General features: G+C 41.5%; 1 protein-coding gene across 2 annotated transcripts in view; it reads left to right on the top strand.

Annotated features, from left to right (window-relative positions):
- The window catches only part of rfc4 (replication factor C (activator 1) 4), a 33,701-nt gene that overhangs the window by 4,823 nt on the left and 14,443 nt on the right, over positions 1-14,435 (top strand). Inside the window, exons 2-9 of one of the 2 annotated variants that reach the window (XM_049588087.1) lie at positions 942-1,065; positions 4,030-4,108; positions 7,053-7,132; positions 7,287-7,406; positions 7,551-7,694; positions 7,781-7,901; positions 13,477-13,602; positions 13,739-13,819. In XM_049588087.1, the coding sequence (XP_049444044.1) occupies positions 950-1,065; positions 4,030-4,108; positions 7,053-7,132; positions 7,287-7,406; positions 7,551-7,694; positions 7,781-7,901; positions 13,477-13,602; positions 13,739-13,819 (867 nt within the window). In that variant the 5' untranslated portion in view covers positions 942-949. Of the gene's footprint in view, positions 1-914; positions 1,066-4,029; positions 4,109-7,052; positions 7,133-7,286; positions 7,407-7,550; positions 7,695-7,780; positions 7,902-13,476; positions 13,603-13,738; positions 13,820-14,435 lie in introns of both variants that reach the window. The other variant, XM_049588086.1, reaches the window with a different exon arrangement.

Below are 14,435 nucleotides of genomic sequence, written 5' to 3'. Positions count from 1 at the left end.
GTCATCATCAGCAGTCTGCAGTTCTTGCACAAGGGATGCGCATGATTGGACGTCTAAACAATTAAATGCCCAACCCCTCACTAGTCGGTACCAGAAATATTAGTAACCAATTAGTGTTTTATTCATGTATAAGGTCCCTTAACTGTCATGCAGCCGCCTGCCACTAGTAGGTGCTACAGAGCCAACAGACAGCCGTCCCCCTCCCAGTGGTAATGCTGGAGTAGGCTGGAGTTTTGAAACAGCATGGTGGGAAATTGGAGCAGTGTCCTCTTGCAAAACCAGCGCAGTTTGGCAGTACTTTGATCTAGAAAATGAATTCAGTGGCAATTTTTCTTTTTTGAGATGTTATATTATTGTTAACTTTAAGTGAGTTGTCAGATAATGTGCAGTGTTTACATTCATTCAGCTGAAATTTAATTGGAATTTAGATGTTTTATTAATTTTAAAGTGAATTGCTATCATTTGTCAGATAATCTGCAAGGTTCAGTGTGCCCCACATTTCAGAGCCAATTGATTTATTTTAGATGTTACTTAAGTGGTTAACTTTTGACTGATTTACCGTCATGTTCATATTTATAATGCACGGCGGTGTCAATATTGTTTGGGGACAATGTTTCAAATGCTTAACAAGTTTTTCTGAGTGTTGACTAGTCTTAATTAAAAATTTCGGTTAGTCAACAGGGAAATTAGTCGCCAGGAACATCCCTAATTTGCACACGATTTTAGTAAGTGCAACAAGGGTATTGCTTAGTCACTGGTGGTACAATAAGTGGACCCTTCTAAACTACCATCATCCATCAGATATTACACATATATTGTATCTTCTGTCTCCTGGAAGTTTTGTGCTTTGTTTTTAAGTAATATTTTTCTTGTGTGTGTATCTGTTTCTGCATCTGCATGTTGTTTATCCATAGGTGTCTGTCTGCTTTTACCAAAATCAGGAGGAGTCATGCAAGCCTTTTTGAAAGGAGCGACTGTTCAGTCTACCAGACCTCAAAAAGACAAGGCAACAGCAGGGCCCTGCACAGAGAAGAAAGCCAAGGCTATTCCCTGGGTAGAAAAATAGTAAGTGTGAACCACAAATGTGTACTGTACTGCTTTTGTAGCCCAAGTCCACCTGAATCACAAGTGCTCAGTGCAAAAGAATCTTAAAGGCCCAGACACACCAAACCGAGTAACAGGAGTACTGCGAAAAGGCAACTGTTGCATTGCCTCACATCACCTGTTAGTGCTGCACGATTACGGCCTATTTCCACCAGATGCATGTTGGTTGCGTCTCTGCTCCGGCACGGCAGTGGAGCCGATAGGATTCAATTCTAGTCAATGTGTGTGTTTCCAGCGGCTGTGCTGCGTTCTGGCTCCGTCTCAGCTCCGGCACTCCGGAGCCCTCCGCAACAGATGCGCAGGACTTCTATTTTTGCCGGACCGGATCACAACACAGCAATTCAGTACAGAGCAGATCATGCGGGGCAGGAAGAAAATAAAACATCCGGTTAATTTTCAAAATAAAATACACAGTGTTCATGGCGGATCATATTTCCCTGCACTACACCTTGAAAACTACATAATGAGCAGAGGCAGGCCTGAAGTCAACAGGTCAGATGTTTTCAGGCGTCATTTCACCCCGTTGACACCATGGACGAGGAGATATTAATCATGGCAGTGCACCGAGATGTCTTCTGGCGGAGCTGCACCGCTCCACACAGTAAACGCAGCCAGTGGGTATTGATGGACGGCGGAGCACGCAGCGGATAACCAGCGCTGCCATTCTGCAACGGACACGCATCCAGTGGAAATCCGGCATTAATCTAATCGCAATCACAATGTCAGGCTGTGCGATTAAATAACTGCATAAAAGGCTGCGATTTGCGATTTAATGTAAATGAATGTTAACGTGTGTGCCTGTGAACGTGACTACCTCTCCTGTAGTGTGTGGAGTTTGTTGACATCACGCCCACAAGCTATTCTGGTGTGTGTGCAGCACGTATGGTCAGGTGACCACCCGGCGTGCAGCAGTGACCAACATAGACACTGAAGAAGAGCATGAGCACGACCATGAACAGGCTGAGTTGGTGGCGAAAAAAACGCAATGTATATTATATAGCGATACTTTGGATTCAGGTACGGCGATGTTGAACAGTGCTGTGTAAGAATTTCAAAGTTAAAGTTGCCACATCCCGCGGCAACACGACCAATCTATATCAACACTTGAGACAGCACAGAGAAAAGTAAGAAGAATGCATGCGAGAGAAAGCCAAGCCGTGTAACCTTAAAGACAAACAGACAACTGAAAGCTACCAGAGCCTCATAAAACAACATCCAGGCACAGTTACGCAAACATTTGTAAGTGTCACTGGGGAATCATGCACTCCATAACAAACTATACAAATGAAAAATTGAGTTGTGTTGTGCTATGGCGTGCTGGAATTTGTCATTTATGTGACAACGCTTGAACGCAACACAGGCTCGCTCAGCTGTGTGTACAGTGCTATGCTGCGCTGCTGTGCTGCACAGCTGTGTGAGCAGCTGTTTGACTGTGCTCAGTCTGTTGATGGTCATTAACACACTGTCCATAACAATAACTATGTCGGGTTAGGTCATTGCCCCCTAATATAATGTAGGGGAAACACTGAATCAAGCAAGAAGACTAATGATACCATTTTTTAAAATTATACTGTGATCGCAATTGCAAATCGCGATATTGTCCACTCAAATCGCAATTGCACATTTTTATCAAATTGTGCAGCACTATCACCTGTGTCTCGGCAAAAAGTTGCACATGAACACACAGCAAAGTATACAGCCGACGGCCTGCCAGCATGTACATTTTGCGGCTGTGTGACTCTTCACACCAACAGACGGCAGTAGTCGGTAATCATCACTCAGAAAGGGAAACCGGAGACCATTGCGACACTAATTTGCCAGTTAGCACATTAACAGCACAATCCAGTGTTGAAAGAACAGAGCATATTTACCATGCTTCAGTGAACAGTGACACAAACCATACAAAACCCTTTCTGCTAAAAAGCTCAATGGCTAAAGAAAAATAATCTTACCTTATTAAACAAGATTATTTTGGTCTCACTCCCTCTTGGCTTAAACATTTTTATTGCTTTCCTCACTTCCGTTTCTCTTCTTGTGCGCTATGCTGAACTGCCAGTCAGAGTGTTTTAATTCACCGATGGGCTCTGCCATCTCCAAAACTGATTCAACATGCTGAATTGACTAAAGTAAAGCCAATGAGGGCCAATTCGGACTGTCGGCTTGGTGTGTCAGGGCCTTTATAAAGCAAACTTAATAGTGGCTGAAACACCTTGGGGCTTGTTTTACAAGCTTGGGGACGATTTAAATTTGAATCATTTTTTTCCCTGCAATATGCAGGACTTCATGTTGTAGTTGAGTGAGAGTAATAAAAGACCAGCACCCTATACTGCTTCTGACAGTCAGTGTTAGATGATTCAACATGATTCAGAGTAGAACACAGATATTAACTTTGATCATCAGTTTTATCATAAACTCAGATAGAAAGTCCACATACACGAATACATCTGCTCCTGTTGTGTGTGTCTCAACCTGTTTTGACAGGTGTTGACAAATGATGTTTACTCGTTGAGGTAATAGTGGGGTGTTGTGCTGCTCTGCATTGTAGTTAAGTTTTTCTAATTATCTGGCCAGCTCATGTATATAAATGGGAAGGACTAACATAGAAACACATCTCATATAATGTAGGCCACTCCTACACCCTTAACTATGACCTCAGTAATAAATGTGTAATTGAATGTACACATTTTCAACGATGTCACCAAAAACTGACCAGAATGAGCTTTGTTAAGCTAGATGTTGTGACAGGGGTGTTGTATTGGATTGCAAATGTGTCTTATTAAATATCAGACAATCAGTATATTTATTATTTGTTTCATGAAATTATACAAATACAGTTTCAGTGAATAATAAATAATAATAAACAGTGTAAACAGTGCGCTAACATGTTAAATAGTTATTAACAGACTGTAATTTTGCAAATCCCAGCAGGCCAAAGTGTGTCGACGAGGTGGCCTTTCAGGAGGAGGTGGTAGCAGTGCTGAAGAAGTGTTTGGAAGGAGCAGATGTAAGTATCAGGCTCTGATGATGGCTTTGATGATGGTTAGTGTTTGATGAGTTGATTTCACACCTGTCTCATGTAAATGGTAAAAAGGAAAGGATAAGGCCAGTGTCACTTGCCTTTTGGTCAGGTGAGACTGAAAGCTGGAATCAACGAGGTCAAGCAAAGGCATCAGGAGAGACTGGGGAGAGACCTTAAAACCAGTCAAATCAGATTTGGCTTTTTGATATGAATATTAGATGAGTGTTGTCATGTTTTTTTGTTTTGTTTAGTTTTGTTTTTTGGCCATGTTAAGTTTTAAAGTTTGAACGGGGCTCAGCAGGCTATTGAGTATGTGACAGTGACATTCATGTGATAAAGTAAACAAGTTAATGCCGCTAATGAGAAAATGAGCAACAATTTTTTTTTTGCTGACACTAAATATCAAACAAGCAGAAGAGAGAAGATAATGTCATTTCAGAGCCTTATGGTGCAGGGCCTCTCCCCTTCTGTGCCACTGCATTATGTCTGTAGTCCACTGTACCAAAGAGTAGCATGAAAGTCAAGAGAGCTCACTCCGCAGCAAAATCGGGGGACCAAAACATCCCAGAAGTACACTGCACAGCACACTGACTAGCAAAAACAGACAAAAACTGACTGCTCGACTTAAAGCAGTCTCAGTGGACTTGGGGGTCTCTGACTGAGGATTCGAATCTCTGACTTTCAAGGGGCAGCCCTAGACAACACCAAACAAATGCGGCAGGCGATCCAGAATATCACAGGCTACAAAGGCAGGAGCACCACCATCATGTGTGAGGCCACATTGCCAGATTATTAACACCTTTTATGGTCCCTTTGATCTCCTCAACAAAGCGTCAGCTGTCAAGTCTGCCCTGCCACCAGACGACCAGCCACTGTCAGTATCCACAAATGTAAGAAAACCCTGATGAGAGCGATAATCAGCAAAGCTACTAGGCCTCATCCCCGGCGGTGTACTAAGAACATGTTCCAACGAGCTCATTGTCATGTCACCACTGACATTTTTAACATAACGCTGTCACAGAAAAGTGCTCCCAACAGCTCAAACACAGCCCCATTGTCCCTCTACATAAAAAATCTGCAGTGTCTAGTCTAAATGGCACTCACCACCATTCTGATGAAGTGCTTTAAGACACTGGTTCTCCAGCACATCAAGAACAGCATCCCAGCCAGCCTGGACCCTCAACAGTTTGCAACAGCCAAACATCACTGGGTATGAGGTCGCATCCCTAGAAGAAATCTAAACAGCCAGGTTACAAAAAGAAAGGCCTAACTGCTTCATCACCTTTCTCCTGTCTCACAAAAGAATGAGAAGTATTCAGACAAAAACAACCAGATTTGTGAACAGTACACACGACCAGCGAGGGGATGAATCAATACAGTATAATAACGCAATAATTTGCGTGTCAATATTCTATTGCTCCACGGACGCCAAGTATCGATCTTTTATTATATTACATATTAGTTTTTGCAAATACACATTCTAATACCTTTTGTACAAAATAGTAAAATCAGTTGCTTTGTCGGTCTACCTAGATGGTGCTAATGTTTTTTTCCTTCTGAGATCAGAAGAGGTGTCATTCTGCAGCTTTTGGCAAAACAAAAATGGAGGCACTGGAGAAAAAAAATCAGAAATGCACCATCACTGTTTAAATCAAATGTCTTTTTTTCCACCGAAAAATCAACCAACACTGGACACACTTAGCTTGTCAAAACTACCATCCAGCTCTAAGAGAGCTAAGAAAATAACACGGTTCAGAATCAGAATAACTTTATTGTCCTCAGAGAGGAAATTTGTTTTGGACAACAAGGCGGCTGCGGCTCACAATTTAGAGTACAAACAACATTAACATTTGAATTATAAACAGCATTCAAGACAAGACATAAGAACATACAGGGACAGTGCTTAGATGGTATCTGGATAGTCCATCAGATTTTTTTGCACATGACCCAGCAAAGAAAAAGTGATTTGTGCAGGAATCAAGTATTCATTAATCATGACCCAGCAAAAATATATTGCACAGTTTGAAAAATGACCTGTGCAGGGACCAGTACACAGATAACACGGCAATGACATAACATAAAAAGATTATTGCACATGGCCCAGCAAGAATTTATTGCACAAGTTCAAAAGTGATCAAATATCCAAAGATAGGATAAGTACCATAATAAAACCACAGGTAGGAACCAAGTGCAGTTTTTGATTTAAAACTGAGATTGAGCAGGTTGTTTGTTCAGAACAGCAATTGATGTGCAAAGATCTGTACAGGAGGCATTAATCTGTGATGCCTGGACTTAAAGGACAGTGACTATATGTGTGACTATAACGGCACATTATCTCACACAGGACTGATGACTGCTGTCTCACGTTCTCCAAACTAGAGCAGTACATGGAAGTCTAACCAGAGCAACACTGCAGACCTCCTACAAAATAAAGCACAAGAATGGGGGATTGTGGTTTTAACAGACAACGCTTCCAACATGGGTGATGCTATTCAGTTAGCAGCATATGAAGTGTTTCACTCACGTGCTTAATCTGGCCTTGCAAATCTGCCAACAGTTCAGTTTGTCAGGTGTATGCAGTATTTCTGACAGGTACAGGTTATGACTGTGTTGGTAAATCTGCCTGCTTGTCATCACATTTTGCTGCAATAAAAATTGTTAAAGGCAAATGAACAGACTGAAAACTTAATCTTAAAGGTAAAACTGATGTTGACAAAGTATTTTGGGTCCTCTGGCGATACCCACCCCTAATAATTAAACAAACACAATGAAATCAGTGCTCACATACACAGTACACACACACACACACACACACACACACACACACACACACACACACACAAACATCAACTTAATCATGCAGTCTTTCAGTGTCATCCTACAATGCCAGGAAAGCTCATTCTCACTTTTGTTTTTGCTTTAATTGCAGCTTCCCAACTTGCTCTTCTATGGCCCTCCTGGAACAGGAAAGACCTCCACCATCTTAGCCGCTGCCAGAGAACTTTATGGGTGAGTGAACTGTTAATAATATGGGGGTAAGAAGCCAACATTTCAGCTCTTTGCATTTCCAGGAAGTCTTGTCAGTTATCCTTTTGTTTTAGTTTGATCATTTACCTGTTTTTTCTTGTATGAATCCTGTCCTCCTCCACTGTCTTTCCTCCAGCCCACAGCTGTACAGACAGAGAGTGCTGGAGCTCAATGCCTCAGACGAACGAGGCATCCAGGTGATCAGAGAGAAGGTCAAAAACTTTGCTCAGCTCACTGTGGCCGGGACTCGCCCAGAGTGAGTCAGCATTGATTCAAGCTCTGTAACAACCATCTGAACTTACCTTAATTTTTTTAAATACCCTTTTGTGTTGGGATGAATGGTTTCAGAAGTATCTCTCTCATTTTAATTCTAAACTCTTTGTCTTTGTTGTATTTGTAGTGGGAAGCCGTGTCCTCCTTTTAAGATCATAATCCTGGATGAGGCAGACTCCATGACAGCACCAGCTCAGGCCGCTCTCAGGCGGACCATGGAGAAAGAGTCCCGCACTACCCGCTTCTGCCTCATCTGTAACTACATCAGCAGGTCAGCTGACTTATCCCAATCATGAAGGCACAAAGATTCTCCATGTGACTAATCCTGACCCTCCTATGTGTCTCTGTGTTCTCTAGGATTATTGAGCCTCTGACGTCCAGGTGTTCCAAATTTCGTTTCAAACCTCTAGCCAATCAGATTCAAGAAGAGCGGTTGCTGGAAATCTGTGAGAAGGAGAACCTCAAGTACACCAAGGAGGTAAAAGACAATATGATGATATGGCCTTGCCTTTTTGTCAGGGATGGGTATCATTAGGATTTTGTTGATACTACTACTCTATTGCTAATTCTTACCACTTCAATGCTTTATCAGTACTCTTGTTGGTTCTTTTTCATTGCTAAATAATTGCGTGCAGCTATGTTGCTGCTGGTAGAGTGAGGAGGGGCTGGTTTATCTCAGCCAGCAGCTACAAGTTTACAAGAATACGCAAAATTTTAAGATATTTGGTAAACTAAGTTAAACAGACTACATACAAACAGATTTTGTTTAAACTTGTGTGTAACAATTAGCTATTGGGTGAACTTGCGCACTGTGATTGTGTAAAACATAACAGTGGTGGATTGGAGACTGCAGACAGAGCAGACTTACATATCCCTTTCCACACGTTTATGTGTGTATTTATGAAGTATTGCCTTTTACACATACTTACCAGTCCCTCCAGGATCTCGCAGCAAAAAAAACTTGAATTTACGTCCCAAACCCTTGAATTTGCGCCCAATTTTGTTGAAAAAATGTGATTAAAAAGTTGCGGCATTTTTTTGCAGCAAATGACAAAAATTGCGTTTAATGACAAAAGGAGGGGAAATTTTTTTTTTTTTCTAAACTACTACCTCCAAGTTGCAGAAGGACTCCCGCACACTGTCTAACTTAATATATAATTTATTTGCAACATTTCTGCACTAGACCTTCATCAGTTCTAAACTACTACCTCCAAAAAAATAAGTCATGTAATCACTTGCTATAATAATCATACTGAATATAACAAAAATAGCTGCAAATGACTTCTGGTCAGCAGGAAAATGCAGAAAAATTGCGGGTCTTTTGAAAAATTGCAAGCCCCTGCAAGTATGAATTAGACTTTCGTTGATTATTGTGATTGCAAGATTGCGATTTGGAGGCACTGACTTACTGTAACAAGCTTAGTTTTCAACTTGAGTAAATTTCCAGTTATCTTTACACTGTTCCCACTTAGGGCTGGGCGGTATGACAAAATTTTCATGTCACTTTAAAAAAAAAAAAAAAAAAAAATTATATCGGTTTCATGGTATTTGACGGTATTTTGCTCGGGTTCGGCCCACTTGACATGCTGCTGTGTTGTGCTATGGCCTATTTAAGTGCTGAAATTTGTGACAACGTGTCAATTTACGTGACAACACCTGAAAGCAACACAGGCTCCGCTCCATTAGTGCCATGCTCGGTTATAATTGTCTCGGACTCGGGTTGGCTTCAGTCAGGAAAATGCGGCCGAGCCGTGCTCTAGTGTGCGTGCTTCTGTGTGTGTGCGTGTGCATCTGGGTGAAACTGTGCTGTGAGCAACACAGAGAACAGAGGAGAATTGTAAACGCGTGACCATGTAGAGACAGAAATGACATGCCATCATGTAAATAAGATAAATAACATAAGACAGTTTAGTTTGTTTAATAAAAGGACAAGGTATAGACCTGTTCTATAGGCCTGGATATGAAGCGTCTGTAGCGCATAATAATAATACATATAATATAGTTTCTAAAAAGCTAAGACGGAGGGGGGAAAAAAAAAAATCAGCAGCGGCGGTCATATTTCAGCAGCGGCGGTGCGCCACTGCTAGTTGTATACAGGGAAAACACTGGTCTTTTTGGTTCTGGGTCATCGTGTTCTTTAGCATCATGTACAGTTGCTTCGCTGTCAGGACTCTCTCCGGCAGCCATTCTCGCCTCTAAACTTTTCTCTATGCTCTCACTCTCGCCGGCACTGGCACACCTGTGGTGTGATGAAACACTTTCCCGCAGTGCATGTTCTGGATGTTGTTTTGGCTATTCACCGGTATTGCGGCATATGAAACGTGTCTGTCTGTATGTCTGTCTGTATGTCAGTATGTTTACATGCACAGTAGGGCTTAGGACAAAAATTCATATTCACTTATTTTCAGGCTGAATAGCGATACATGATACATATATAGGGTTGGGTACCAAAAGTCAGTGCTTATATGGAACCGGTACCTATACAACCAATACCTACCAGACCGAAACAAAATGCACATTCATTCATTCATTCGTTCATTTGTTGAGTGTATTATTATTTAAAGGCACGCTAAGCACCGTTGGGCGTCAGTTCTGTTTATGTTCAAACAACACAACGGAGCTAGCTCGCTTGAAACCACAAAATATCTCCATACTGCTCGTCCGCAGTTATTTAAGTGTCCTGAAGCCCTGACATAAAAAGCTGTTTGGAAAAACGTCATTTGAACTCTGTTTTTAGCCTCGTTGTGTGTTCATGTGTGTTCATGTGCTTTCGCTGTTCTCACGCTGGCTGGCTGGTACAGCCTCGACCCAAATGTTTTTGTTGCCATTTACGGAGCCTGGGCTGCCTACAGAGACCGGACTTTAATAGAGTTAATATTATTGTAATGTTAATTTGTTAAGTGTTTATTATATTTTAAAACTGTTAATAGAGTTCATATACCTATTTATTTCTAGGTATTTCTAATTTGCCTCAACAATAAATAAATAAAAACATTGTTTTTATTATAATTTAAAACTGTTATACAAAATACACACTTCTGAAAGGTGGCCCATTTGTGCCACTTTTCAACCTCCATTTAAAAAAACTCATATTTTGAGGTATCCGTTCAGGCACCATTTAAGCACCGGTACCATTTTAAAAGTATCGGTATTGGAAAAAACCCAAACGATACCCAAACCTAGATATATATCTTGGTATTTTCTAAAGTGGACTTCATGTTCAGTTTCCAGCTTATCCACGACATAAGTCCTCTGTTATTTTTGTTGCATGTGTTTTTCCACAGCAGGGCAGGTAAAGGAAGTGTACCTGTTGGAGGTGAGCTGTTTGCAGAGGTGCAGTAAGAGCCTGTTGTCTGCAGCTCTTCATCAACATCTCACTGTGGCTGATTCTGCTTTTAGTTTCCTCCCTGCCGTGTTATTAGACATGTCTTAATTAAAGAAAAGCCACATACAAAGTTTCGCTAATTAGGTAATAAACATATTTTAATTCCTATAGAGTCTTAAAAATAAAAGTCCCCCGTTATTTTGCTTTGTAAAAACTTTTATTGTGAAGCTGCAAAATAAGGAAATGTTGAGTTTTGGAGCAGCAACTTTACACAACTTCTAATACGGTGGATAGTGAACATGAAACAGTAAAATAAAACAGATATTTAAAGTGAAAACAGGACGCCGGAAAGAAACTAAACTCCAAACCACAGACATTCAGTTAGAAGCTACAGACGTACTAAGAGCTGAACACACAGAGACTTTTAAAAACACAGAGGGGAGGAGAATCTCACAACACACACGGCTTGTTTGAGGGGGGGGAGCAGAGTGGTCGGGGGTTCGCTGGGTCAGCTAGATGCCTCCTCTGCCCGCTTGAGTGCGGGTAGCCCGGCTTTTGGACCTACTCCGTAGAAGGAGTAGATGTGCAGATCAGCGTGGCACTGGCCGTCTAAACTGATAATAGAAACACCAATCGGCACAACATGGCTTGACTGGACACGGCTAAAAATTATAGAGGAAAAGGCCCACAGTATTGTACGTGTGCTACTGTGGTGATTTAATTCATCTCAGACTGATTTAGTGTAGCTCGTGCAACATAGAGACCGATGTCACACTGAATAAATGAGTGTACACTGAAGGAACGTTGCGATCAGCTGATTTTGCGCAGTTCTCCAGTGTGTGCGCAGAATGTGCAGAAGGGGGTCTCCCACCGCAACCAGCTGCTGTAGTTTTGGCACATTGCCATTGTACATACTGACATTGACAGCCGCCCCGTCTGTGCATATGACGACCAACTTTGTCTTCCAATTCCAAACCTGTGTCCAGAAAACGCTTCACAAGGCCCTCTGTGATGTTCTACGTGGCCCGCTCAGCACCCAGTTCAATCAGACCAAGAAAGTCTGACCTAAAGTCTCCGCTGCTGGACACAGACACAATATAAACAATCTCCTGCTCGATTTGTAATGTCCTCGGATCCATCAAAAAACAGTCCCTATAATTCAGCCAACTCCAACGTGGCGCTTAACTCCCCGCTTATAGTGTGCGCGATGGTCTCCATTATCTGTATTCCTGCTTCACATGAATGATATGCACCCCCTACATTTATTCCTAGCCGCCTCATCAAAGGAATATCTTCAGTGTAGGATGACAAGGGATGTGTGTGTTTAGCTTTATGAGAGGCGAGGAGAAAAATATTACAAAGAGCTTGCCGCTGTTCTTCATTTAGCTTGTTTCGCCATTGAGCAAGTGGGCGGCTGGATATTGCTTCTTGGCTAGCTTCTTTATTAGCAATGGCTTGTGCCACATTCATGTGCTCCTTGCTTTTATTTTATCTCATGTTTCTCAAACAAGGGAACACTGAAATTCTTTGAGCTTGTATAAAATGCACCTTTGTCTGCTTTGTTTGCCAGATGTGGATGCGAGCGGTATATCCTGCACCACATTTCAGTGTGCTCCTCATTCACTTCAAGCCATGGCACATCTTGGAGCCACTTCTCAGAAAAAACTATTTTCTTCTGCTCAGGCTCAGTCTGCCGCTTCTTTGTAGGTGGCGAAACGACAAAGTAGCTGCTTACTGTCTGTTGTTTTTGGACATCCCAGTATTCTCAGTAGTTTACTCCATCATGTGTTAACGATAAACACATTTAGACAAGAAAGTCAGTGTCACTGCACCGCAGTGAGCTAATTGACGTCACGCATTATTGATTGTTTTTTTAGCACATGTACCTGCGTACCACTTATGTGCATACCTGTTTATAACTAGAAAAAGTTGGCACACAGTGCTGAGCTGCATCTACCACCTCTATGTATCATATACTGCTGATCTGCTATCCCCCCCTAAAGATCCCCTTTCCTCCCTAAAAAATCAGACAAAAATGGGTTTATGTGGGTGTCAGAGTGCTGATTAAGCACATAGATTTCAAAAGGGCAGACAAAATCAATGAGTGACAGACAAAACAAAAATAAAAAAACTTGCATGCCACAGTGGTAGGCTGGATGAAAGTTAATTTCAGACCTTCCTTAAATTACTCAAATGTCCCACTTAAGAACAAATAGTGGAAATAATAGATTAATGTGTTTTGGCTACACAGTGAGCTGAAAAGAGAAGGAGTCCCGATATCTTCTAACACCACTGTATGTTGACAGCATATTATCCCTGCCCCCTTAAGAGAGGATAGTAACATATATATAACAAATATAAATGCCGTTTATACTGCTATAAATAACCTTAGAGAACTAAAATTCGACAGAATCAAAAAGATAATAGCCTCCCTGTAAGATGTGTTTTTAAAAGTGAGCTTGCGTAGTTAAGTTGATTTGAGTTGTAAGTCCAGTGAAACTGTGTTGGGGAATGTGTTTTTCTACAGCTTACAAGCTCAACACAGGATGCATTTCTGCCATGTTTTTCAAAGTTTGGATGTATTTTTGACAGATCAGATACACTTCCATTTTAACTCCATTTTAACGCTGCAGTCTACACCAGCCATGTACCAGCACACACAGAGATCTGCATCTGTTTTGACTGTACAGCTAGTGTATTAAAGTTTTGACTATTTGTGCTCATCTAGAGTATAGCAGCACTGGTGAGGGTGTCTGAGGGAGACCTGCGGAAAGCCATAACCTTCCTCCAGAGTGCTGCACGTCTTAACGTGGACAAGGAGATCACAGAGCATGCTGTGACTGAAATAGCCGGGGTGAGATCATCTTCTTTGTGTCATATAGGAGACTGAAGGAACTGATGGTTTATTAACTGTGTTTAAAATGTCTTGCACACTTGAAATTTTCCTTGCCACTCATGTCACTCTGCTGTTGTGCTCTCTTATACTGTAGGTCATCCCTGCCAAGATGATTGACAACTTGATCCAGATCTGTTTCACAGGAACATTTGAGAAACTAGAGGTTGCTGTGAGGGTAGGTGGTCTGACATGCCACTGCTTTGTCCCTGTATTTGTGTCCTAAAATTTCAGCACTTTGTTTAGTGTGACATGCATTTATTGCTGGAGGCATTATCAATTCAATTCAATCAATTTTATTTATAAAGCCCAATATCACAAATCACAATTTGCCTCACAGGGCTTTACAGCATACGACATCCCTCTGTCCTTAAGACCCTCACAGCGGATAAGGAAAAACTCCCCAACAAAACCCTTTAACGGGGAAAAAAAAACGGTAGAAACCTCAGGAAGAGCAACTGAGGAGGGATCCCTCTTCCAGGATGGACAGACGTGCAATAGATGTCGTACAGAACAGATCAGCATAATAAATTAACAGTAATCCATATGACACAATGAGACAGAGAGAGAGAGAGAGAGAGAGAGATATGCAGGTAATGACAGTAGCTTACAACAACATTAATGAAAGTAATAATATTATAGTTATAGTTCTGGCTACTGCGGTACAATATGTTGAAAGTATGTATTAATACCTGGCAGTATACATGTGTGACAATAATCATATGTGTATAATAACAGAAGAAGTATGACTAATGACTAATGATGGTAGCAGCAGCAGGAGGCATCTGGCGGGA

Source organism: Epinephelus fuscoguttatus, linkage group LG10 (assembly GCF_011397635.1).
Source record: "Epinephelus fuscoguttatus linkage group LG10, E.fuscoguttatus.final_Chr_v1".
Taxonomy (NCBI): domain Eukaryota; kingdom Metazoa; phylum Chordata; class Actinopteri; order Perciformes; family Serranidae; genus Epinephelus; species Epinephelus fuscoguttatus.
The sequence above is the reverse complement of the archived record's forward strand: the minus strand, read 5'-3'. Positions and strand labels throughout refer to the sequence as shown.